Here is a 24809-nt window from a genome sequence, read left to right as displayed (position 1 = left end):
AAGTGCACAGATTAACATACCCCAAGATCTCACAACACCAGCAGTCAACTCCATACCCTCCTATTACCTCACATAAAGTTCATCAAGAACTAAAAATTACCTGTATTTCAGGTATTATGCATGCTAACATAATTCCAGGTTTACAGTTTATTCATCACTTTCATACAAGCTGCAATCCCATGTTTTCCTTTGAGTTATACACTGCACTATTAACTTATGAAGACATAATTTGTTCTTTTACCAAAACTGGATGTTTTGTCTCCATTTAAACACTGGCTCCCTCACATAAGAGTCATGGCCCACAGTCGAAAATTGAAGAATAAACAAGCACTGACTGAAGAAGCTTGTAAAGCAGGGAGGCATACGATCAGACCTTTTCCATTTTTTGTTTTAATAGGCTCTTCACCATGACATTGACATTATCGTTTAATATTCTGAAGGAAGCAAATAAATTTGTGTGTACGTGTATCTTAAGAATTATGTATTAAAAATACTGTTGTATAGATTGTATATAACTGTTCGATTTTGCTCTAGGCTTGTATTTCCAAGCTGGTTCATTTACATATGCATTACCTGATGACTTTTGAAATATACATTCAAGAAACCTACTACACATTTGCATCAGTGCTTGTACTTTTCAAATAGTCCATACAAAGTCTCAAAGAACACACTATGCTCTGATAACTCTATCTGTTTGGTACTACACTTGTATTTACTTTGTAATTGTAGTTAGAAAGCAAATTCTTCAAGTTCATGATTCTAATGTTATTACTTTCTTCATAGTCTTTTTGTTTTGTTTTGTTTTAACTTTGATTTCTTACTACATTTTTCTCAATTCATGTATCCTTTGCTGTGTCCTTTTGTTTTGGATGCTGTAAAAAAATCAGCTAGTAGGCTGCTACGTTTGACAGTTCTTTACTGAAAAAGAAAAGAAAAAACAGTTTATTCAAAATAGTTTCTCTCTAAAGGGTATCCAAATGGGGGGGGGGGGGAACACCCTCTGAGAGTTGATTTTGCTGTGACATTTTCCATTAACATTTACCCAAGTTTATTCAGGACTACATGTAGTCTTCAATGGGTTGATCTCATGATTGATGCTAAAGCTCCAGTACACAACCCTCAGGGTAACCTTTTTGAAATGTGAATATCTGTCTGTTCTACCATTTGAAGATAAGCTGGAAAACATGAACATGTATTATCCCATCTGGTATCACAACTACCCTATGCATCAACACAAATCATAGCCTGAATAATTACATTTTGGACGATGAAGACACTTTCAGGGAGTGTATATTTGATGTGGATTGATATGGAGATGGGTTGGCTCCATCTTAGGCAATTAACCCACAAAGTCCCAGAGATGACATTCATGTTGTTTAATGTTGTCATTACTGTTCCTATTTCTTGTTGGAGTTGAACAAGATAAAGTCAATTCAATTTCATTTTTACTGCAAAATACACAAGGAGCACAATGTCAGTCAGTCCGCAGACTAATATTACCATGCTTACAGAGAGAAACAATGATTATAGCCCCCCCCCCAAAAAAAAAAAAAAAAAAAAATACATCCCATTTGAAAAAAAAAGAGAAAAAAATATATATCATATCAAAATGATAAGGTACAACATTTTTTTTATTATATAATAAACAATAAGGGGAAATCTATCTTGCATTTGAGTCTTTAGTTGCTCACATGTCATTTTGTGTTTCTATTTCACAATTTTCAAAGCTGTCAATACAATTGTACCTTCATATTTCAATAATTCTGAAATTGCAACCAACATATTTTCAAGGTTTTTGATGAGTTCCCCTTAATCTGTCAAATTGATGCTTCTTTTTCTGTAAATTACCTTTAAATTTATTGAAGTTGGCTGGTGCTACAAAAGTAGCAAACAGTCTCCAAAATGAGATATGCAGTGATATCCATACCTGGTAGTTAATACAAATGTGTAATGATGTCAAAACGCTATTTTTCTTTTTCAAAATTAAAATTCTCAAGGGTGCACTGAGTCAGATACACGTGTATGAAATACATTGGTTGTACCCTGATGATAATAATTCATGTACAATATAGGTGTGGTCAAATGGATGCGGTCGCCCGTCCATCAGTACATCACCTTCTGGAGGGCTTTCACCATCACCATCATCCCCACATCCTGTAACATCACCAGCTGATCATCCTGGTATTAACGTCATGGGTGTGGTCACACTGATGCAGTCTCCATCATACACATTCAGTATGTGCCCCAGCCACACTTTGTATACTCTCTGGCTGATTCTCTTGGTATGAATGTGGGTGTGGTCAAGGTAAATGGAGTCTGGTCTCCTGTCTATCAAACACATTGAAAATCCTCCTCTTCAAATCCATCAAGGCATCCTCCTCCACGACACTCTGGAGCATGTCATCCAGGAGTTCGGATCCAGAGAGGTACTCCTGGAAGTCATGCACACTCCACCTCATCATGCAGGTATAATGTGGGTGTGGTCAAGGTTGATGGAGTCTCCTATCTAGTATCAAACACATCCAGAATCCTCCTCTTCAGCTCCATCAAGGCATCCTCCTCCACCACACTCTGGATCATGTCATCCAGGAGATCCGATCCGGAGAGGTACTCCTGGACATCGTGCACACTCCGCCCGATCCTGTGATCAGTGATGCGGTCCTGCTGGAAGTTGTAGGTGCGGATCTTCTCCGACCGTCCGGAGGACCCGACTTGGGAGAGGCGCAGGGTGCGCTCTGAGCTCTCCTGCTTGGCAAGGATGATGTTGTAGATGCGGGTCTGGAGCATCGTCATGGCTATGGACTTGTTCTTGTGCTGGGAGCGCTCCTGTTGGCTCTCTGCGGTAATCCCTGGAGGTCAAACCACCATAGAAATAACAATTCAATACCACTGCTTTGTTTTGAAGTGAAAGTACTGTAAGTGATCTCACATACCTTTGATTACACACCATGCAGAAATTACCACACCCACTTTCTCTTGACTGTTCCTATACAGTGTGTCTCTAAAAAAAGTAAACCCAACTTCAACAGCAAATTTTCAGAAAACTCTAAAATATTTGCACATTATTTTTTCATGGTTAGATAGTTCAATAAGTCCTCTATCCAATGATACCACATAGGTTATGTAGCTCTCATGCATGACTGAGCATGATTCAACTTAGATTGGGTGTGAAATCATCACTGTGGCAAGTTGTTTCTTGCTATTGTCATGCATTTAGGGCATATTTGAAGTTAAATTTTTGTCAGCAAAGGTTGTTCCTGACACAGGCACACTTCACATGCTTTCCAAACATGGTACAGTTGACAATTGAGCAGAAAGTATTCCTGGTAACTTGATACCAGGAAACAAGAAGTTGCGTGGAAGTTCAAGAGGCTTTTTGGGTGCAGTTCCCCGACAGGCAGCCTACAACACAAAGAGCCATTTGGTACAATGTGAGAAAGTATGCTGATCACGGAACTTGCCACAGTGATGATTTCACACCTATTCACTAAGTTGAATCATGCTCAGTCATGCATGAGAGATACATAACCTACGTGGTATCATTGGACAGAGGACTTATTGGACTATGTAACCATGAAAAAATGTGTAAATATTGGATAGTTTTCTGAAAATTTGCCGTTGAAGTTGGGTTTACTTTTTTTAGAGACACCCTGTAGATATCAGCAGCATTCACAATAAAGTAAATGTAGTGAAATTAAGGAGGAAAGTGAAAAAAAGCACATGTAAATGAATCATAGGCAAGCTAAAACTTGAATGAATCAACCTTTATTATGCAAACTCTCAATTGATCTTCAATTGCATCTTCCGGTAATGAATTTATAGCATAAAATTTGGCTGGAAATTGCGCACGCTATTAAAACTACGTAGCGAGGAAATGGAACTGGAAATAAGTAATATCTAACATGTATTTCATATGATGTGGATGAAGCTTTCCTTGAATTTAATTTTTCTCCTCAGTTTTTCTTCAACGATATGACGAACTTTTTTGTTGCATTTTTTTTCTTTTTATTTGAACCTGATGAGATTCTTGCTACAACACGCATTTCCTATAGACATCTGCCCAAGTATACTGCGGTCTTGTTCTCAATCACAGAGCATCACAGAGACGGCATCTTGCTAAGCAACAAACCTGTAGGTATATGCGTGATCCTGACTGCACTGTCCGTGGTGTTGACGTGTTGGCCTCCTGCCCCACTGGCCTTCTTTGTCTCAATCTTCAAGTCCTTCGAGTCAAGCTTCAGGTCAATCTATCAAGGCAGATCAGAAGGAGAGTGAGATGACCATAAATACATTAACTGCTACACGGGCATGGTGTCCATTTGAGTAAATTGAGATCACTTATCAATCTGTGCTACACTGTACCTGCCAAATCTGGTTTTTGTTTGTTCATTTCCATCTGAGAGATGGCTGGATACGTAAGCTGGTCTTCCATGGGGTCCAGTTAGATGTGAGGTGGGAGTACTTCACCTGGTTAAACATCCTGCTCTTTGCAATGAATGAATGAAGCGGGATCTTTAAAGGGGATGGCTAGTGACTGATCAGTGGGAATCAGTGGGAATGCTGGAGGATGATTGTTCCAATCCTTGTGGGGTTCATTTAAGAGTACATTATATGTCTATTCTTGTGTGAAAATTATTTGCTTCAGAATGGTCTCATATTCAAGTAATGTGCAGTTTAATGTTTCCAGGTAAGCGTCCCTGGTCAGTGACGGGGCATTAATCTACACATTACTTGAATATGAGACCATTCTGAAGCAAATAATTTTCACACAACAGTGGATATATAATGTACTCATAAATGAATCCCACAAGGATCGGAACAATCATCCCTCAGCATTCCCACTGATTCCCACTGATCGGTTACTAGCCATCCCTTTAACGTGCATGAGTTGTAACTCTCTCATACACGGGACCTTCATTTTATGTCCTTTCCGAGGGACAGAGTGTTTTGCCTCTTGCTAGAGGGGACGGTATGTTTACAAACAACATTAGGGAGTTTTCGATTGGGTGAACGAGAAAGACGTGCCGCCGAGCGCAACCGTACGTCAGGCGTCACGTCTGTACGTTGACCCGCTGCTAAAACACATTTCGATTTCGGGCGCCGGCGTCACGTCTCGTGGCGTGTGCAGGAGGCAACCTGTGCCTTGCGTGCATATATACGGATTTGTGACTCGTTTCAGTACTTGTAATATTCATTTTGACTTTGACTAGATGCGTATCCTGGGAGGAATTATGTGAATTTTAAAACATGATGCATGGTAAGACTACTAGGCAAATGCACTGCTGCACTAGCTAGGCCAAAAGCACCAAGATCTGTTTGCGTACAGCATTACGTGTACATGCATGTGTGGGACTACGGTAGGCAGTTGCAAAGTGCGAAACAGTGAAAACGGGCAAATAAAGTAGGTACCAGAGGCTGTAGTTTGTATGTCAGCGCTGCTGCTGTGACGTATCAAGATCATAAGCTTTCATGTAATTAGAATATAAATATTCTCTCGAAAGAAAAAGGAAAACAGGTGAACTGAGCACGTATTTCCCGAGAGTCATCGTGCTCTTTCGCACGATACCCGAGAGGAGTGTGACGTCATAGCAAGGTGGGTTGAGCGCGGCGCAACCGATTTGGGTGGACGGTGATAACCGGGGTTAACGCGTTCGAAATTTGTACGATAAGCCGAGGGTCGACACTCGCGCATGCGCAGTACGTAAAAACTACGTCATAACAGGGTGACGCCTGGCTCAACGTGCAAATCGAAAAGTCCCTATTGCTCAGTCCAGACTCGGGTTCAAACCCAGGCTGCGTGATCGTGAGGCAGATGCGCTACCGATCGGGCCAACTCACTGCCCTTATTATCCGTTATGAGGCTTTTAAGAAGAAACTGCAAAAAGCTGTAAAAAGTTTTGACAGATAGTGCACAACAGACAACATACAGCAGACGGCTGATCATGAATGATCGCAATAGCAAATTGGGACCTTTGGCTGATGTGAACTAAAAACAACAAGTAATTTGCTTCAAATGACGATGATACAAGGAGGGTGATACATGTACTTGTCTAGAAACAATGACCTGTTCATTTTTTTTTTTTTTGGTGTGAATCGGAGGCAAGACTGATTTTTCTGACCATCTAATGACATGACACACCAAGATCATGGTTGAAATAGCTTTTATTTCTTCAACCCATAAACTACTAACTCTTGAAATTATTGCAAACTTTGTACAGGCTCCAAAAGGTTTCAGCAGGCTATGCAATAAGGTTGGGTGTGCAGTTCATCACTGATGTTGGAGGTCACTCATTGAATTACTGTTGTTGCTATGGTAACAACTGACACATGAAGCCTGTTTCACCTCCTTTGGTTGGGGTAGCACTGCTATCGTCATGGTGCTTGTGTGGACACGCCCCTGTCTCTCTGTCTTCGGCACCCGCTGCACACGATGTACACCACCCTCGTGGCGCATGAGTCGGTAAGCCCCTTCCCCACTGACGCTCACTGAAGCGTGTCTCAAGCCACCTAATTTGAAAAAGAAACGATTGAAGTTGAAAACAAACGAAACATATACCTCACAGCATAATATGCTGTCTTTGAGTGTTTATTGGGTGGGACAGGGAAGATAGAATCCTCTGAATACTCTGCAAAAGGGAAGTTACAAATATGCATTCTGCCTGAAAAGAAACACAAACATGGAAGAGATTGCCATAGTGATTAACAGCCCCTCGTAAATCTTTTCTCTGCCAGGGACTTTGAACAGTGGGCACAATGCTGTTGTTGTTGTTGTTGTTGTTGTTGTTGTTGTTGTTGTCATCGTCATTGTTGTTGTTGTTGGTGTTGTCAGTGTTGTTGTTTTGCCAATCAGTACTCAAAGCAAACAAAGGATTATCTAGTATTCTTCTGAAGCCAAATGTCACAGGCAAGGACTCTGGACTGAAGACTCCAGGGCCTTGCTTGGAATTTGATAAGGTTGTTTGTGCTCTCCAAAAAGGATGGAAGCATTCATAGCAAAATCAGCCCATCCTCAACAGGTTAAGGTTCAATAAACAAAGGTTTTTAAGTTTTTCTCTTTTTTTTTTTTCAAAAAATATGGTTCAACGAGCCCGAAATTAATATATCCCATTGGATTCTAGAAAAAATCATGATATATTTTCCCAACTAATTCAGATTGTATTGAGCAATTTTTCTATTCTTCTCTTGGTTTTTGCCTCGTTTTTCAGTCTGTTTTGTTTCGTTTTGCATTTTGTATTTTTAATTTTCTTTTTCTTTATAAAGGGACTCACTGTACTACTGAACACAATGACTGTCCATTTAAAAGCTCAGCATTAGATGATTTCTAATAAGCCTACCAGAGACTCCAACTCTCCCGTTTTTGACGGGAGATCTCCCGCCGAAAACCCGTTTTTCCAAAATCTCCCGTTCTCCTGCTTATGATTTAATTTCTCCCGCCCTGGCTCTGTGTCTCCCGTTGGAAAGGATTTCTCACTTATTCAGTTTCAGTTTCAGTTTAGTTTATTTTGCACCAAGCATTAAAAATATACAGAGCAGACAATAAAAACATGAATGTACAAAATGAGATATAAGAAGAGAAAAATTCAAAAGACATACGACATACAATTAGAAATAATGTGGCGGTATGACTACATACAAAGACAATGCCATTGGTGGGGGAAGCAGCAAGAAAGGAAAAGCCCTTGTGAGTAGATGACCCATAGTACTGTAACATACATACCTTTGACAGATTTAAGAAAAAGAAAAATGTCACTTATTAAAAAGTTGACAAAACAGAACAAGTCAAAACAATGCAATCATGACAAAAGAAAACTACGGAGGTATGGACGATAACAACACAGAAAACAGCAAAAAAAAAAAAAAAAAAACTATTGCTATAGTATGTTGAAAAAAAATAAGCCTTAGATAGCACCAGAGAGCATCTAGAACCCTGGGAATTTCGCGCTTCGCACACATCAACTTGGAATCTCCCGTTTGCTAGGGGTTTCAGGCAGGAGAATCTCCAGATCAGAAGGTGCTTTGGGTTGGAGTCACTGGCCTACAGTTGTACCAACATTAACTGCACCTTACTGTTTCACCTACCTATATCTGTAGTAAAGTACTCCAGTACATTGAATGTCCAGCCCTGAAAGTTTGTATAGCGCTGGTACATCTCGAACATGTCAGACGCAAACAGCATAGCCTCTTGACCTCCGACCCCAGCAGAGAATTCCATCAGGATGTCATTATTGTCCGTGTCCTCAGAGGGCATGAGTAGCTCAATGAGCTGCCGAAAGAAGATCATGTGAGCAGTGACTTGATAATGTTGCCCAATAGTGCATCATGATTCTCCTTATTTCTTTTCATCATTTTGTATTTTCAAGATTCTTAGCTTTTCTTAAAACACATAGGGTACTGTAGATCTGTCCCATTTTACTTCTAAGATCTACAATGAAAGCCAGCAAAGGTGAAGAAACATTTTTTTTTTTTAAATATTTGAGATTGATGAAAGACAAAAACATTGAAATGTTGAATTGATGCATGTTACTAGTCAGCCATCACAATGTTGTTATACATCCCAACCCTTCAAAATAAAAGATAACAAACTGTCACAGGAGTTGATTTGTATAGTGGAGGAAAATTCTGCATTCCAAAGATGAGAAATCAGCACCAGTTCTATCCACAGGGTAAGGCTTGTCAAATGCAATATAGCAATTTGACAACGATCTGAGAACTTCAGGTCACCATTGTTAAAGTTTATGCACTTTCAAGGGAATCATTTGTAATTCTCAGTTTGCTCAAAATACTTGATTTACAAATTGTAGATTACTACACTTGGGGCCTTAAAAGCTACAGTGACAACAGCATTTTCACATAATTTGCATCAATAAAGTGATAACAACATTTCCATGGTTTCCTGTTTCATGTCATAAAGAGATTTTATCATGTACTGTAAAACATAATATTTGCACACAAAATTTTTGCAAATTGGAGCCAACAGCCTTTTTCATGGCATGAAATTTTTCGCGAATTGCCACTGGCATACAATGCATTTAGTGAAGGCAAGAACTTTCGCAAGCATTTTAACTTCATGAACCTTGACTCCCTCAAAATTTACAAAATTTAAGTGCACTCAAACACTCATAGTTTTACAGTATACAGCAAAGGTAGACATAAACTCTTCTCAAACTGTAGAATGGCTGATGGTAGTCTACTGTACCTCCTCCTTCAGGACTTCAAACCGTGAGCAGAGTTCTGCCTTCTCAGAGACAGCGAGTTCCTGCATCTCTTTGTCCTGGCTGCTGGCAGGTGATCCTGGGGGTGATGGAGAAGTTTGAGAGATGACACATTGATTGCTTATATGGAGCTATGTATGATTTATTTCACATGTCCACTAGGGGAGCAATGAGTGCTTGGCAGTAACTGGTACACTGGCTCCTTTATAGGGGAATACATGTACTACATAGACGTATACCCCATGTACAGTGTATACCAGGTATATGTAGATGAGGATTTGGTGAATGCAATGATATCAGTAGTTCACATCAGCAAAGTGTGAAGAATATCAGACAATTTGTGGCTATTATTTCCTTCATCCCATGTCAGAAAGAAGTCTAGGGAATGTGCACTTCTCATTACAACAACAACAAAATGACATTTTGCGGAATTCTCCTCCTTGTTCATATATTATGACACCAGAAAACCTTCAAATCCAATGATTTAATTCAAAGTGGTTGTGTGTGTGTGGTTTTTTTTATATTTTTTTTTTAGGATTTTGTAGTCTACTTTTTTTTCCCAAACTGAGATTTCAGTTCTAATCCATTGTCAACTTGAACCTGGCAGGCTTTGTGGAAAGTACATCTGGGAATTTGGTTCTACATATGACATTAATATGTGACCCGCTACAACAAAATGATCCTAAAGTCGGGCGAGGTCGATTATTTGAAAATTGCATGACACAATTCCCTAATCTTTCTGCTTTAAATTGATATATAACATGTCTTATAGAAATAATCGGCTGAGGAGATATCGATGTTTAAAAGAGAGCATGTCAAGACGTCTGGGAAATCACTGTTTCGAGAAAAGCACCCTAAAAGTTCTCCTTGCGACGCAATCACAATCAAGAGACACGCAAGTCAGTATTCCCCTCTGGACAATAGAAGTTAAGCCCTAGCAACCCCCGACATGCTCATTCAAACACAGCGTCGGCGGTCTCCTCACTGACCAATCAGTGACCAGGATATCAGGAGAAGCGGCTAGGCATAGCGCAACCCGCCCGCATGCACCAGTCGACTGGGCAGTGTGCGAGCTTCACGCTTCGGTTAGCGGCAAGCAGCAAACTGACCAATGAGATCACTCTGGTCGTTGTTAGGGGCGGAGCCTATGTGTGGCGCTCAATCCAAATGTTCGAACCAGTTTCTGCTTCGTTGAAACGCAAAAAAAACATGGCCCAGAAAAACGCTATTTTTTTGGTCTTTCCTTTCATCATTTTGCTTCAAAATTTCGACAGATGATAGAAGACATGTCAGGCTCTAATAATATGTCAAATTCAGAAAATCGTAAGTTTTGACCAATTTTGATGCTCTAACTTCACACTCGATTTTCACGGCTTCGACCGTGCGCGACTTTAGGACCATTTTGTTGTAGCGGGTCACATATGCTCTCGACTACTCCCATGAAATACCTGCACACTATTAAAGCCAAACATACGTTCCACCCACAAATATAACCCTAACCCTACTCCCAATCCTCACATCAAACTAAACCTAATACCCCACCACAACACCAACCCCAAATCCTTGGAGAAAATAAGACTGGAGCAATTGTCGCATGAGCAAATGTTGCATCACTGGGAATTTCATCATCTAAATGTATTAAAGGAACAGGTAAACGTGCTTCATAGCAAAGACTGACAGGAACATAGGATATCCTTCAATACCTTCAATCATCTGATCAAGCTCCTGCAGTTCTTGCTCTGTGACATTAAGCTCCTCCCACTTGTCAATGATGGGGGACAATTCAAACAGCTCTGCACGCATTTTTCTCTGCTGGGAGTCCGTTAACGTTTCGCCACCCTGTGTCAACAAAGCAAATGACATCGCAGAGACTTCCCCGAGTCTTGGTTGGCTATAAATGCATCAATGAATTTGTGTCAGAATAGAATACATATGTATATATATTGTATATACAATATATGACACAAACAATGCAACTCCAGCAGTGTGATGACAGTATAATATATGTGGACTTCTGCATCATGCAAATGAAGAAGTATTTTTAAGTGAAGCTCAGATGCATTTCATTTGACAAGCTTTAAGAAAGGCACAATGTAAAGGCAGTACCTAAGAGACAAAGTTACATGTACATTAGATTTACTTTATATTGTACATGTAGAAAGATAAAGAAGAATAATAATAGTAGGAAAATAATATGATGAATAGAATATTATGTCAAAATAAATCTTTTAGTTGATGAAATACTACACTGAAACATATTTTACGCATTTTATATTGTATCAAAGAAGTGGGGATTGGTATGCCAGTAGAGGTTCTGTATTGTAGTGCAAGTACGTCAAAAAGTTATTTCCTGATAAAAAGTCACATGAAACAAGATTCCAATGCTGTTGCTGTGAGGTCATCCCCTAAAGACAAAATTATATTTTCTGAGTGCCGGCTTTCTGTAGAATGCATAAAATTTAACATGTAAATTGTATTTACAATTTTTTTTTTTTTGCCGCTTTCTAAATTATCTACATAACTATTCTAAAGAGAAGATGAAGATTAACTTTTTGAGTCTTTTTTTTAATTTTTTTTTGCAATTTAATGACATGTCACCCTGATGAAATAAATATCCAGGAATCTATTTGCTAGAATGCACAATGCAATTCAACTAATCTCTCAAAGCAAATATTTCAAATTTACACTGTATCATTCTTTCAGACCTGTAGTTTCTCCGACAAGAGCTGGTGTTCTTTTCTCAGGTGATCCATGTAGTATCTAAATTGCACACTGCTTGGTGAGAGGGGATCACCAGTCTCACTGTCAGATGAAGTTCCATACCACCGTTCCCTGCATCCACTATCACATTCAGAGTGGTGACTCATTTTAACATCATACCCACTGCACAGCGAATGGTATGCATTCCTCGAAATATGGTGAGGGATCCTGGCTTCTGATGTTGCACACAGTTTCCCCAACTTGTTGATGGTCGATTGCACACAAAACCTTTTTATCTGGGTGTGTGTCCATTGTCTTGCTGTCGGTGAATTCTTAGAATGAAGCAGCCCCTGCATAACAGGTGTATCAGTCACACACTTTCTGTCTACAACAGCACAGAATATGGGCCTGCATCTCCATGAATATAAAAGTTGCAGGTATTTCTCCATTGTTCTTCGAGTTGGACTCCTGGCTTTCTTTAAAACTTCTTCATAATCACACTTTATCACTTTTGTGAAACTGTCCTGAAATGTCCCAATTTTGCAGTCCTTGTGCTCTGTGGCTGGTTTAACATGATAATCTCTAACACCACTGGACAGTCCAAGGTATCGTGGAGCTCTAAACGTGGTCCAAAGATGATGATTATTTGATAGAAGCCCAGAGAAGAATCTCAGCCGTTTTGCCATTTCTGATGAGTGTGAAACCAGCTTCATGCCAATGGTAACTAATACGCATCACGAAGCAGGAAGCGAGAAATCAAGCCCATCTGGTGAAGGAAATAAAACAAAGCTCAAACCAGTGAATTTAGCCCATCAATTTATAGACGTTAAGAGATCATAGTTTTGTAATTTGGTGATGTATCTATTTACATAAATTCTAATAATTCATTGCTATCATTTTAGATCTAGATCTAGATCTAAATCTACACATGTAATTTATATAGCTGTTAAATTTATAGAATCAACAAACACAGTGTTCATAAGCACTGGGGATGTAAATATATCTAAGTATTACTGGAAAAAAGATAATAATAAATTAAAGAGCAACAGCAAAACAATGATAAATTTATTGGTACCATATTTCATTAAAACATGTCAGAAAAGCAGTTTGTCCACAATTCACCTATTGACAATGTCATGGAGGGTAGGGGTGTTGGTTTCAACTACAGTTGTACAGTGGCACTGAGTGTGGGGAAAATACAGGGCTGCCAACTCTCGCGCATTGAGTGTGAGACTCGAGCAATGCAACCAATTTTGACTGTCTCACTCTGATAAATGAAATCTCACGCTAAACCCCCAAAATGGAATGTATATACATGACTACAAAAATAAATATATCTCTGGACTAAATTCTCTGATATTCCGAATATCGATTTGCCCAAGCCCAAAATTTTAAGATTTTCCCACGCGGGTGTAACGCTTAACCAATAATAATCGTTTTCGGTTTTCGCGCAAAGATGAGCTTTTGAATTACGATTGGTTTCTACCTATACCACGTGAGCATAGGTTGTAATGTTGGCAAATTACAGTACATGTATGGCTATGACGTGTGCTTTACATCGCTTTACATACACTGACTGTGTACGTCATATGTACGGCCGTGCAGCAGGCCGCCAGGCGCTAGCCAGGAGGAGGTCGCTCCGCTCCCTCGCAGTGTCTCACGCCAAACTCTCACTCAAGATTGGCAGCCCTGAAAATAACACCAACACTTCTATTTTTGACAGGATAATGCTACTGCTTTGCTTTTGAGAGTTGGCATTATTCATGTCCATGTGTTCATAAAGCCTGCTCAATTTCAGCTTCAATAAAATGATACCACGGCCACGGTAATCTCTTCACTGTTATTGCTCTGGTGGTTTACATCACTTTTTTTTTTGTCCCATTTATCGCACAGCTAGCACAGTTTTGGAAAAATTAAGTGCTTGATTTTAGACCCTGGCTGTACTTAACCCGTTGAGGACGAGTCCCGAGTATACTCGGGCAAGTGTCTATGGGAAATACGTGTTGTAGCAAAATCACATCGTCCTCAACTGGTTAAAAGCCTCTTTTCTCAGTTCACACTTTTCTACTCTTTTCTTCTATTTCTACTAGTGTGGTGTTTTCTTTCCGATCATTACTGGCAATATTTAGATAGGTTACGTAACGTTAGGAGAGCTCACGTAGTTTTACAGCTCACAAGAACAGAGTCCATAAATTAAATTACGTCCATTCGACTTGAGTTAAACCTACAACAGTTAGATTCTACATCATTTTAAAGCTTAGAGTCTGCTCTTCCATAATCTTACCTTAACTAATGCCACTAAAAGTCTATGTCTGGCGACTTTTGTTAATTTTGTGATGCAGGGTCACATATAACGTGTCGGGTTACAGCGCCCCGCCCCCCGGGGCGCATTTTTTTAAAAGACGGCACAGATTGGGGCATGGCGCGTGTTAAACCTATGGGAAAAATGTTGGGTTAGGGTTTTTGGTTAGGGTTAGGGTTAGGGGAAAGAGTTCCTTATGTCCCCCCCCCCCCCCCACCCTATTCAGACTACCCACTAACCCCACTGGTGACTACCCACTAGATCTAACCTTTATTTAGTTTATTATTAGTAAAAAAAATAGTAATTTATTTTGTGCAAATTAGTGTGGGGGGATAATAATAAACTAAATAAAGGTTAGTGGGTAGCTAGGTAGTGGGGGGGGGGGGGGCATGAAAGGAACTCTTCCCGGGTTAGGGTTGGGGTTAGGGTTAGGGTTAGGGTTAGGGTTTGATGGTTAGGGTTAGGATTAGGATTAGGGTTAGGTTTAGGGATAGGGTTCCCAATAGATTTTTAGGGTCCCCAATCTGCGCCGTCTAAAAAAAAACACGGGGGGCACCTTGAATCTTCTATTGCATTATACACACCAATACCGACAGCAATATGAACGTATGGGACTAAAATCTATGTCGCCTCGGTTCGTAGACGTAATGATGGACTAGAATGGTCTACTCCACACTAAGAAAGCATTAAAATATAGCTATAGAACTCCTTTACTTCAAATCACATTTTCATTATCAAATACTCACTTAGCACCTTGTGACGAGTGATTTGCGATGTACGTTGTCACCTACCCGAAAAAAAATAATCGAATCTCTCGAACCTCGCATGGAGGTCGCCATCTTGTATATCCCATGATTCCTGAAACAGAATGGTACAACTTCTTATCCTTACGAAACCTCCCCGGTTTACACTGAGACTTCAGCATAATGAGATTACAATCTTTCTAATTACGGATGATTGTTTATTGTGAGAGATCGTCGGGCGTAGTTGAGAGGACCCCAGAAATTTATAGCTAATCTTGCTATTCAAATCGGATATATCTTCTAGCTCATCTATCTCGAAGGTAAGACCAATAATCTCGTGTTTCCTAAATGAAGTAACAAGAAAATAGTGTTATCTCTTATTCGTATCGGCTGGTTCATGACTCGGTCATAATCAGATGATTTGCTCATCCACAGACACTGGCCTACCACGGCTTCACTTGACATTTGTCTCGCGGGCTCGCAGCCTAGCCTAGCCGATCGGTCGGCGGGGGCTTGATGTGTCTGTTTGCTCATCTCACAGATAAAGAGGGGCAATGTGATGTGTGTGCGAGTGTGTGCCACATTGATTGAAGTGTGATTCTTGCGTATGACACTGACAGTGTGTCATGGAATATGACCTTTCCAATGGAAAGTTTCCATTGATGTTTTCACTGCGAGTGCAGTGCAGAAACATGGGAAAGGGGCCAACCTGTATCCTATCCTCATCGATAGGCAGGTGGTGGTAGGAACACTAGATTCGAGGTGGCTCCGTTAAATTGCTGTTGTTAAATGTTAGTGTTGGCAAGGACAAGTCCAGGGCAGCGGATCTTGAGTTTGAGTTTGACCGAAAGGTCAGTCTGTAGTTATGTTATCAGGGAATCGAGGGATATGTAACGTTAAACTCTTTTCTCCTTATTGGCTCATATTGATGCATTTCTCTAGTCTTATTTTTAGTAGACAGAAAGATCTGTCTGTCCGGTGGAGGAGTCTTATTTATTTATTTATTTATTTATTTATTTATTTATTTATTTATTTATTTATTTTTGACGTTATCGCTCTCCTCTGTAGACAGTGGATCCATGGAGCCAGACACAGTCTCTGCGTAACGTACAACTGTATCCCCGACGACCAGATACAGACCGATCTTTCGGTCAAATTTTTATACACAATTACTGCACTATTGTCACTAACCACACTGATTATCAGATGACTTACATTGTAATTCTATGAGCCAACCTGCAATGAGTTGGCACAGTGTAGTGTGGAAGCCTTCAACATTCTTGAAAGATAGGTAAAAAAGCAAAGCAAGGCCAAGGGCTATTGTGTAGAACCTCCTGATTTTCTCTCTTTCTCTTTCTCTCTTCCTCTCTTTTTTTTCTCTCAGTTTTTTATCTTATTTATTTATTTATTTATTTATTTTTTTTTTGGGGGGGGGGGGAATTTCATTAGGCCTAAATGTTGCAGAGAGCCATAATTTGTGCATGTTTATTTTTTTTCCTTTGCACTGACTCCCCCCTCCCCCATAAAAAATGAAGAGAATAAAAAAAAAACGAAAATATCTGCGTCATCGATCATTGAGTTCAAGTGAGTTTTCCACCATACTATAGCTCACACTTGACATTCTGCTGCATATGACACAGACATGTGGGAGTTTTTTTTTTTTGTTTTTTTTTTTGAATTCATTTATTTTTTTACTCTGCCCTAAACCCACTTTTTAAGACTTTGGCAATTCAATGTGTAATTGCAAACTGTTAACAGTTTAATGCACTTTATATTCTATGGAAAAAAAAAGTTTCTGATTATTGCCATTTTTGTTTTGAATATTTTCTTTTTTCCCCTGAGCACTTTTAAAGTACCCATACACCCCTGATGATATTAGCCTGGCCACCGCCCCGGCTGTTCTCATTGCAAATCAGCGCTTTTGCCATGCAGCTTTCACTGAAATGTCACTTTTTTTCATGTTAAATTGCTTCAAATTGTAGACCTAAAAAATCACTTCTCAAAGATGTCTTCGGCACTCAGATATTAATGGCTGCACGCGAAGTTTCCCAACATTTTTACTTTCATTAGGAAGTTCGAACACCATTGAAGAAATGTGTACAGCATCTATAGCTTCTACCGATTGAGTACCATTAATATTTGTATCAATTTTAAGTCATTCACAACTGTTAAGATCGAATGTCACTTCCTACAGACTCCTTGTGAAACACTTGCACACCCTAGATCACATTTAATGGAGATGACAACATGATCAACCCAAGTAGTATTTTTTGGGTTTGCAATTATCTGGTACTCAGTTAAATTGCCCTGATCCCTGTTGATTGCAGTTTGTGAATGCATAATATGCAGGTTAAATTCACTGTGTTTCTCATCCAATAGCTGTCCTGAATGACATCAAGACATTTATACTACGATACAATCTTTACAGGTTTGTACATACAGTTCAACCTCGATTATCCGGCCATGTCGGGACCAGCGCTCATCCGGATATTAAAGCGAATTGGCCGGATATGGGACACACAATGTTAAAGGACAAGTCCACCTTCGTATACATGTGGATTGAATGAATGTAGCAATATAGTAGAACACATCTGTGAGAGTTTGAGGAAAATCGGACAGTCCGTTAAAAGTTATGAATTTTTGAAGTTTCTGGTCAGTCACGGCTGAAAGAGAAGACTACTAGAGCCTGCAATGTCACATGCGTACAACGATATAAGGAAAATAAAAAGAGAATTTCACAAAACTTTATTTTTTTATTAAAGTGCATGTTTCTTCGACTTGTTACTGACGTATGTTAAGGGTAATATTATTCCCCTTCTTGCCTTCTGAAAGAAAGAAGTCGAGTATTCCTTTGTTATGTGAGAAAAGATAAAATATGTTGAATTTTCTTTGTACTTTCTTTATAACGTTGTACTCATGTGACATCACAAGCTATCAAACTTCTCATCCAGCCATGACTGAGCAGAAACTTCAAAAATTCATAACTTTTGAACGGATTGTCTGATTTTCCTCAAACTTTCACTGATCACAATGTGTTCTACAAATACTGCTGCACTCACTCAACCCACATGTCTATGAAGGTGAACTTGTCCTTTAATGTATAGCTGCCGTCCAAGCTGCCATCCCAGTGCACTGGCAGCTACAATTGTAGGCAGGTAGCGTACCCCGCAATGGTGATGTAATCTATGCTAGCCTGCGCAAAATTGTAGTCCCTTCTTCACAGAAATAAAGTATCTAGTATGTGAAAATCATACATGTTTTACCTCATTAGATATTGAGAATCCTATCATGCACATCTTGTGAAATTAATGAAATAGATCCATGAAAAGATGTTAAAGTCACTGTTTTTTCTCAATTTTTGGATGAAAAAAAAAGTCCTTCACTGCATGAACGCATCTGGATAATAGAGATTTCCGGATAAAAGGAGGCCGGATAATTGAGGTTGAACTGTATTATCATCCGTGATGAGCTTTGCAGATTTCATAATTAATCACAACTTCATAAACAACAACACGTAAGTACAGATCTTGTCATACATTACATATGAATTATTTATAAATTAATATTCAACATTTACACACAGTAGATAAGTTGTATAATGTACAATGTACAGCTGTCTTCAGAGGGGCATTTCATCAAGTGTTTTTTCAGTATCTTTCTGACAAATTTGCTGTCAGCCAATTAGATGCAAGGATTTCAGTAGCTTGAAACAGTTTGTCAGAAAAAAAAAAATTGACAAGACACTAGATGAAATGCTCTCATGGTTGTGTGCAGCATACATTCCTGAGGAAATTAACTTCTTCATAGAACAGGGCATGTTATGAAATGGACAGCCAAGCTTCCACCATGAGTATGATGAGCCAATGTACATATTACATAGGGCCTACATCTTTCAATAACAAAAACCACAAGCACTGTACAGCTACTGTATAATTATACGTGCTGCAGTTGCAGTACATTTGTTTAAAGGAGTTGTTTGCTTCAGGGATTTACCTTGCCAGGAGTTCTTCAGGGCTGCGACAGCCTGAACCACAATCTTTATATTCACTTCAATTCACAAATATATACAACAGGCTTCTAACTTTGACACCCTGTGAGCTATCCATGACTTTCACCAACACATATTAAGGTTACAGTTCTGAGTTCACCGGCACAGCAAACTTCGTGAAAACAAACAAACTTCAAACAAAAAACAAACCAACTCTATTTAGAAAGCCCTCACCCTCTCGGGGAATCATTCTGAAACTTAAATTTTAAAATGCCCCACAATCATTGAAAATACAGAAAAGTTCAGAAGTTCAAGCTAATATGCTACTCAGTGTAATCTCTGTAATGATATGATATGCTCTACCTTGTGTGCAATAGTCTGCACTCTGCCATTTGGCTATTGACCAAACATTCAAGGGAGCCTTGGGGATTATGATTGAAGCCTTTCAGTAATCCTTCAGACAGTCTGGTTGGGGAACTTTTCTGACATTGAAATTCCACACATTCTTCATGGCATCACACAGAAGTACATAGGCACAAAGTGTATAATGTGTTTACAAAAGTGTATGAGTATTTCAATATTTTATAAACAAACACTGTGACCTATGCTTGGATTGCCTGTAAATATTCATATCAGGATCAGAGTCATTATTTTCAGAATGCATCTGAAATTTTACGAATAGCACCTGACTCTCAAAATTCATGAAAATAAAAACTTCGCAAAATATTCGCCATATGAAAGCTCTTAGGATCTACAATTGTAGGTGGAGAAGAAGGCTTACAATGGACAAACTGCATTCCTTTGGTTCCATACTACAGTACTTCTGAGCAGTAAAAAGTTTGGAGATAGAAAGGCTCTAGATGAATGAGGGAGTGAGAATTTGTAAGGAGTATTTTACTGACAATTGGTTTGAAGCAGAATCCTGCATATTGTACAATATAGTTAACGGAGGGGAAAAGTGAGCAAGAATATTGTACCGAAGAGAGATAGAGAGAGAGAGTGAGTTCTGAAAAGAACCTTTAAGATGAGTGCTGGAAATGTTACTTTTTTCAGAAAAAAAAGGTCTTGAAGTGAGTTCCATCGAAGTGCACTTGCTCACTTTTATGTTGTTGAGCACTGTCATTCAAGAACAACAATCAAATCTCCATGGCAACCATCATGAAGGAATCATCTCATTAACTCAAAGCTTGGCACACTCAGTAAACATGGCCTATTTATCATTGTTCTCAAGTGCTGTATCGGTGCCATCTGACTGTTCTGAAAAATTCTTGTAACCTATGTACAGCTGTATGCATGCTGGGGATTTTGTGATACACTGATTTGCCTTTTATGGAGATACACAGTGCTGCTGTACAATGTAGGCAGAATGAAGAGGCCCATCTGGTTTTTGACTCTTCAAGAAACACATTGTATCAATTTCCATATAATTGCCTACAATTACATGTACTCGCTATGTAAGTTTTTAATGGAAAGCCTGTTTTATGTTTTGTCCTAATAAATTATTTACCTACAGGTTTAAGTGCAATTTTTTCTTGTGCAAAGTCGAATTTGGAATCAAGTATTACATGTACTTCTTCTGAGCGTGATGATGTATCATGATATGATAAAACATAAAAATGCATACTTATGTTGGTATTATAATATATTGTATAAGTCACACTAAAGAACCCCAAATGATAACAAAACATTTTAATTGCATGGTCTACATTTATTTCACTATCAACAAAACATCAGAACAGTTCAAGCATTACACATGTGTGATTATCTCCCATTCCTTTAAATAGCTTTTAAAATACTTGTAGTCAAAAGTGTGATTGCAAGTTTGATATGGTTCTTCTATTGTCAGAGACTAAAAAGGGTCATACAATTTGTACAATGTACTTGTACATGACATGCAGGCAAACTACAGTTCCTGACAATTCCATGAGTGTTCAATTTCAGGATTGTGGAGTGTTACATACAGTATACTAACCATAGAAAATATAACTGGAGTAGAAATTAACTCTAAAGAGTAGAATTAATTAGAGTATACTGTAGAAATTAACTGAGAAATGAATGCACGCACATTGCAGGGTTCATGCTGGGATCAGAGTTATATAATATTTTCATTGTTAAATTTGCGAATTGCACCCTACTCTTGAAACTCATAATAAAAATCCCACAAATCATATGGCATGCACAGCAGTTTCATTTTGAAATAAAAAGCTATTAAATATATTAAAGCTGGTTAATATGAAATTTGATATGACAAAATCTCCATGCCTGATTGAAGATGCAGTGAGTGTACAAGGCCTTTGCAGTGCAGTGCAAGACACAGTTGACACTCCAGAATCAAAATTCATTATTGAAGTGTGAAGTATCCCCAAAGGGAGAAGATAGTTGGCTTTGCAAGGGTGGTTTTTCTCCACTGCAGACTTTGGCAAAGTGCTGCATCTCGCCATTTCTACACACACCGTTAGGTGCCCAATGGGCTGAGATGGTTTGTGTTGAAGCTGTCTGAAAGACAAGATGGGAATCTTAGAGAAAAGAAAGGGGGGGGGGGGGTCAGACTTTGGAATAAAAATTGTTATTAACATTTTGATGCACAGTTTACTGATATCCCTAGCATTATATGTACTGCACATTTGCCTTTGTTTTGTTGGTGTTGCTGTTGTTGTTGTTGTTGTTGTTGGTGGTTTTTTTTTTTGGGGGGGGGGGGGAGGGTGGGGGAAATATGAAACATGTTATTATTTACATTGTGAGGGGGAATTCAAAGAATGTGCTATGCACTTTAAAAGCAGGAAGTGAGCCTTTTCTGCATTTGATTTCTGACTGATTGCAACAAAAATTTGATCCCTCTGATACACTCTGCTATTAGTCCCCTGCATTATAATAGAACTACAGATCATGTACAGTGTACAACTTACAATACAAATTTCTTATGTGTGTGTACACTTTGTATACATGTGTTTGTACAGTTGTATATAAATGTATGCTATCTTTTGTTCTGTAGGCTACCCAATAAACTGTATTTTTTTTTTTTTTTAGAAGGAGGTGAGGGTCATATAAAGACTGTAAATATTGTGCACTTCTTCTGAATGGCACAATTTCTGACTATGTGGAAACTGAATGAACACAATGTACGAGTAGCTGAATAAGAAATGGAAATCCAGGGTGGAACTTAGAAAAAATACAGTGTAGCCTACACTGTATGCTCCAGAACTCATTTGTACCTTGTCAATTAGTGATATTAAATTGAAGTGAGCATACAAATTAGTTACGTTCAGACGGCAGGCCCTAACCTTGAGGTTTAGCTCTTGCCCCCTAACTACGACGTGTGTCCACACGACGAATCTTAACCTCGAGGTTACGAAACCTCGAGGTTAAGCTTCTGCTCCCCGTAACTACGAGTGGGCCCCACTCGATGTTAAAACCACAAAACCGGAAGTTTCAGCCCACACAACAAGGCGTCTATTTATTCTTTAGTCCAACCCTGTCGGACTCGCTTGTATACAGGTACTCTTTTTCTCTGTCATGGTATGCAGAGATAGCACTGCACTGATGACTTTATGCCTTTATGAAGATATTCGTCGAAAACATTTTTTAGCGTCGGAGAAGAATATAGAATACAGTAGCGAGTTTGACGTGTTCAGTTTCAGAGATCAAGCGCATGGGAAGAAAAGATGATGTTGTTGTATCGTGCGTCATAGGTTTTTCACGTGTAGTGTATTTGTGGTGTACGTTTGGGAGGTTGACCCGGAAGCAGAGGGAAATTGTGGGGGCTGGAGTTTACGGCGAGGTCACTCTTAACTTCGAGTTCGTTGTTTTTTGTGTCCACACGGTGCTTAACTACGAGTGGGGACCCCCCGCGGCTCGTGGTTAGAGCGCTAACCATAAGATTTCTCGTGGCTCGAAACATCGAGCAAACCTCGAGGTTTGCTACACTACGAGTGCGTCTTCACGGTCCCCAACTACAAGCTCTAACCTCGAAGTTTCCCAACTTCGAGGTTAAGGGCTCCCGTCTGAACGTAACTATTGTATGTCACACAGCATTCCATTGCTGCTGCTGGAGTATACAGACCTTGAACAGATTCATTCACATGCCACGATGTCTGCAGAGCTACAAAGCCATTTTAGAGGTTGATGAATGTGCACATCACAGTGCATACAATAAATTCTGAAAGAGAAACACTGTACTCTGTACGCCATGCAGCCTATACAACAATATGTAGATTGTACCAAGTTTCATGTTAATCAGTAGGAAACTTCATATTAGAAGTTATGATAAATGCGATGTAATTATAAAGGAAATAGTACAAGTACACGTACATAGTGTGTATGATTTTTTTTTTTTTTAGAGGAAATATATACTTTAGTGTTTTTATTAATAGAAACAAAATGGATGTACAGTGTCTACAAGGTAGCTAGATTGAGATCAAAGCAAGCAAGGCTGGAATACAATTGTGTAATTTGATTGCTTCAAATAATGTCTCTGTACAACAGTGTGACAAGTGACAATGAAAATATAATATTGCCCCAAATATTAATTGAAAAAACAGGAGAAGCGTTTCAGTGATGACAATTTCCTCAAAACTTAAAACCACAAACATTCCCTGCATGAAACTTTCACAAATTAAAAACTAATTTAGCCTTTTTGTTCTGTTTTGTCTTGTTTATATAAATTTATGTTTTTTATTTAATTTATTTTTTCCGGGGTGAGTCATAAAAACATAAAGTAGTAAATTTGGAGTCAATGTTATGATCACTAACTGATTCTTTATCCACCCTCTCAGCCTTCATGTTGGAATATCTGTAGACACTGCCCAATGTACAATCCGTATCATAAATAATACAGTGCAAGCCAGTATAGATGCCAACATCATCTTTAATTCAAACATTATACCAGAGCTGTAGGAGAATTAGCGCCATGCGAGTTCCGATATGCACCTCTAATGTATGAATTCTGCATTGCAGTAACCAATTTCAGTGTGCTACAACATCCACGCCGTCTTGTATGATTCATACTTCTCCCAATAGCAGCTGTAGTCTTTCGTCTTCAGACCTCTCAGTAGTTGATTTTCAGTAAAAAAATTATGGTATCTCGTGTTTTGTATTATTGAAAAGGCTTTTAATATTGGTAAAGCAATATTAAAACTATTTGAGCAGTGCTTGCTAAAATCTTGAGTTCTTCTAAATCCCAATTTGCATTATTTATGAACACTGACAGTACAATGTAAACTTCTTTCATTGTACAATCACTGTGTAGATCATGAATTCCATCAATAAGCAAAATTATGTGTGATGTGTCTACCAGGGTATTACCCTTTCTCTATGTTTATCACACTACTCCAGAGGGCATTTTTGCAAGAGCCCCAGATACTTTTACAGTTTTGTACTCCCAGGCCTGTTATCTTTCAGCTTTTGCCAAAGAATTCATTGTCTTCCTGTGACACTTGGGTATTACATACAGTGTATGTAAAAGCAGATGTGTGTAGTTACCCTGGAATGAATAGCAGAATCTACAATTGTGTACATTGTACTACATGTTGTATGTACAAAATATGCAGTTACTTAGAAAGATTAAGATTTCTTGGTATTTTCTTTTATTTTTTTAGTATGTTATAATTTTTTGCTATTTTTGCCTGCATTCACACAGAACATACATCTTTGTTTTTGCTCTCAGAGAATGAAGGGCAGTCTGCCTTTATTGAATTCAATGAACAGATCTACATTGTATACAATGAAGGCCTACACATAATGGATAGGCCTGTACTTGGTTAACTCTCAAATCTCTATTAAACATGTACAACATGTAGGCCTACATTGTAGGTGTGAAGAGTTTCAGCTACAGTATTTACAGATCTATAAATGAATTCACAGTATTG

At 38.9% G+C, this 24809-nt stretch overlaps 2 protein-coding genes across 2 annotated transcripts in view; one reads left to right on the top strand and one right to left on the bottom strand.

The window, feature by feature from the left end:
• Positions 1-2480: 2480 nt before the first annotated feature.
• On the bottom strand, positions 2481-12079 carry LOC139713967 (peptide chain release factor 1-like, mitochondrial). The gene is made up of 7 exons (XM_071625694.1): positions 11918-12079; positions 10916-11051; positions 9197-9291; positions 8080-8263; positions 6344-6507; positions 4130-4247; positions 2481-2849 (listed from the first exon to the last, which is right to left on the bottom strand). Exons 1-7 carry the CDS (start codon positions 12077-12079, stop codon positions 2503-2505), a joined length of 1206 nt encoding a protein of 401 aa, XP_071481795.1. The 3' UTR covers positions 2481-2502.
• Positions 12080-15190: 3111 nt separating this feature from the next.
• LOC139713965 (uncharacterized) overlaps positions 15191-24809 on the top strand; it is a gene marked incomplete at its 3' end in the record, with an annotated part of 76090 nt that continues 66471 nt past the window's right edge. Inside the window, exon 1 of the mRNA XM_071625690.1 lies at positions 15191-15277. The remainder of the gene's footprint in view (positions 15278-24809) is intronic.

The sequence above is a fragment of the Diadema antillarum genome, unplaced genomic scaffold, assembly GCF_040938485.1.
Source record: "Diadema antillarum isolate AM-2024a unplaced genomic scaffold, OU_Dant_1.0 seq00002111_RagTag, whole genome shotgun sequence".
NCBI classification, from domain to species: Eukaryota; Metazoa; Echinodermata; class Echinoidea; order Diadematoida; family Diadematidae; genus Diadema; species Diadema antillarum.
Note: the sequence above shows the minus strand (reverse complement) of the source record. Positions and strands in the feature narration are given on the sequence as shown.

What these genes read in the sequence shown, in the direction of transcription:
- LOC139713967 (XM_071625694.1), bottom strand. Translation starts at nt 12,079, where the DNA reads ATGAGTCACCACTCTGAATGTGATAGTGGATGCAGGGAACGGTGGTAT. An exon ending in GTACTTTACTACAGATATAG is followed by an intron (nt 6,508 to 8,079) that starts GTAGGTGAAACA and finishes TTTTCAAATTAG; the next exon opens with GTGGCTTGAGACACGCTTCA. An exon ending in GATCACGCATATACCTACAG is followed by an intron (nt 2,850 to 4,129) that starts GTTTGTTGCTTA and finishes TTTGACCTCCAG; the next exon opens with GGATTACCGCAGAGAGCCAA.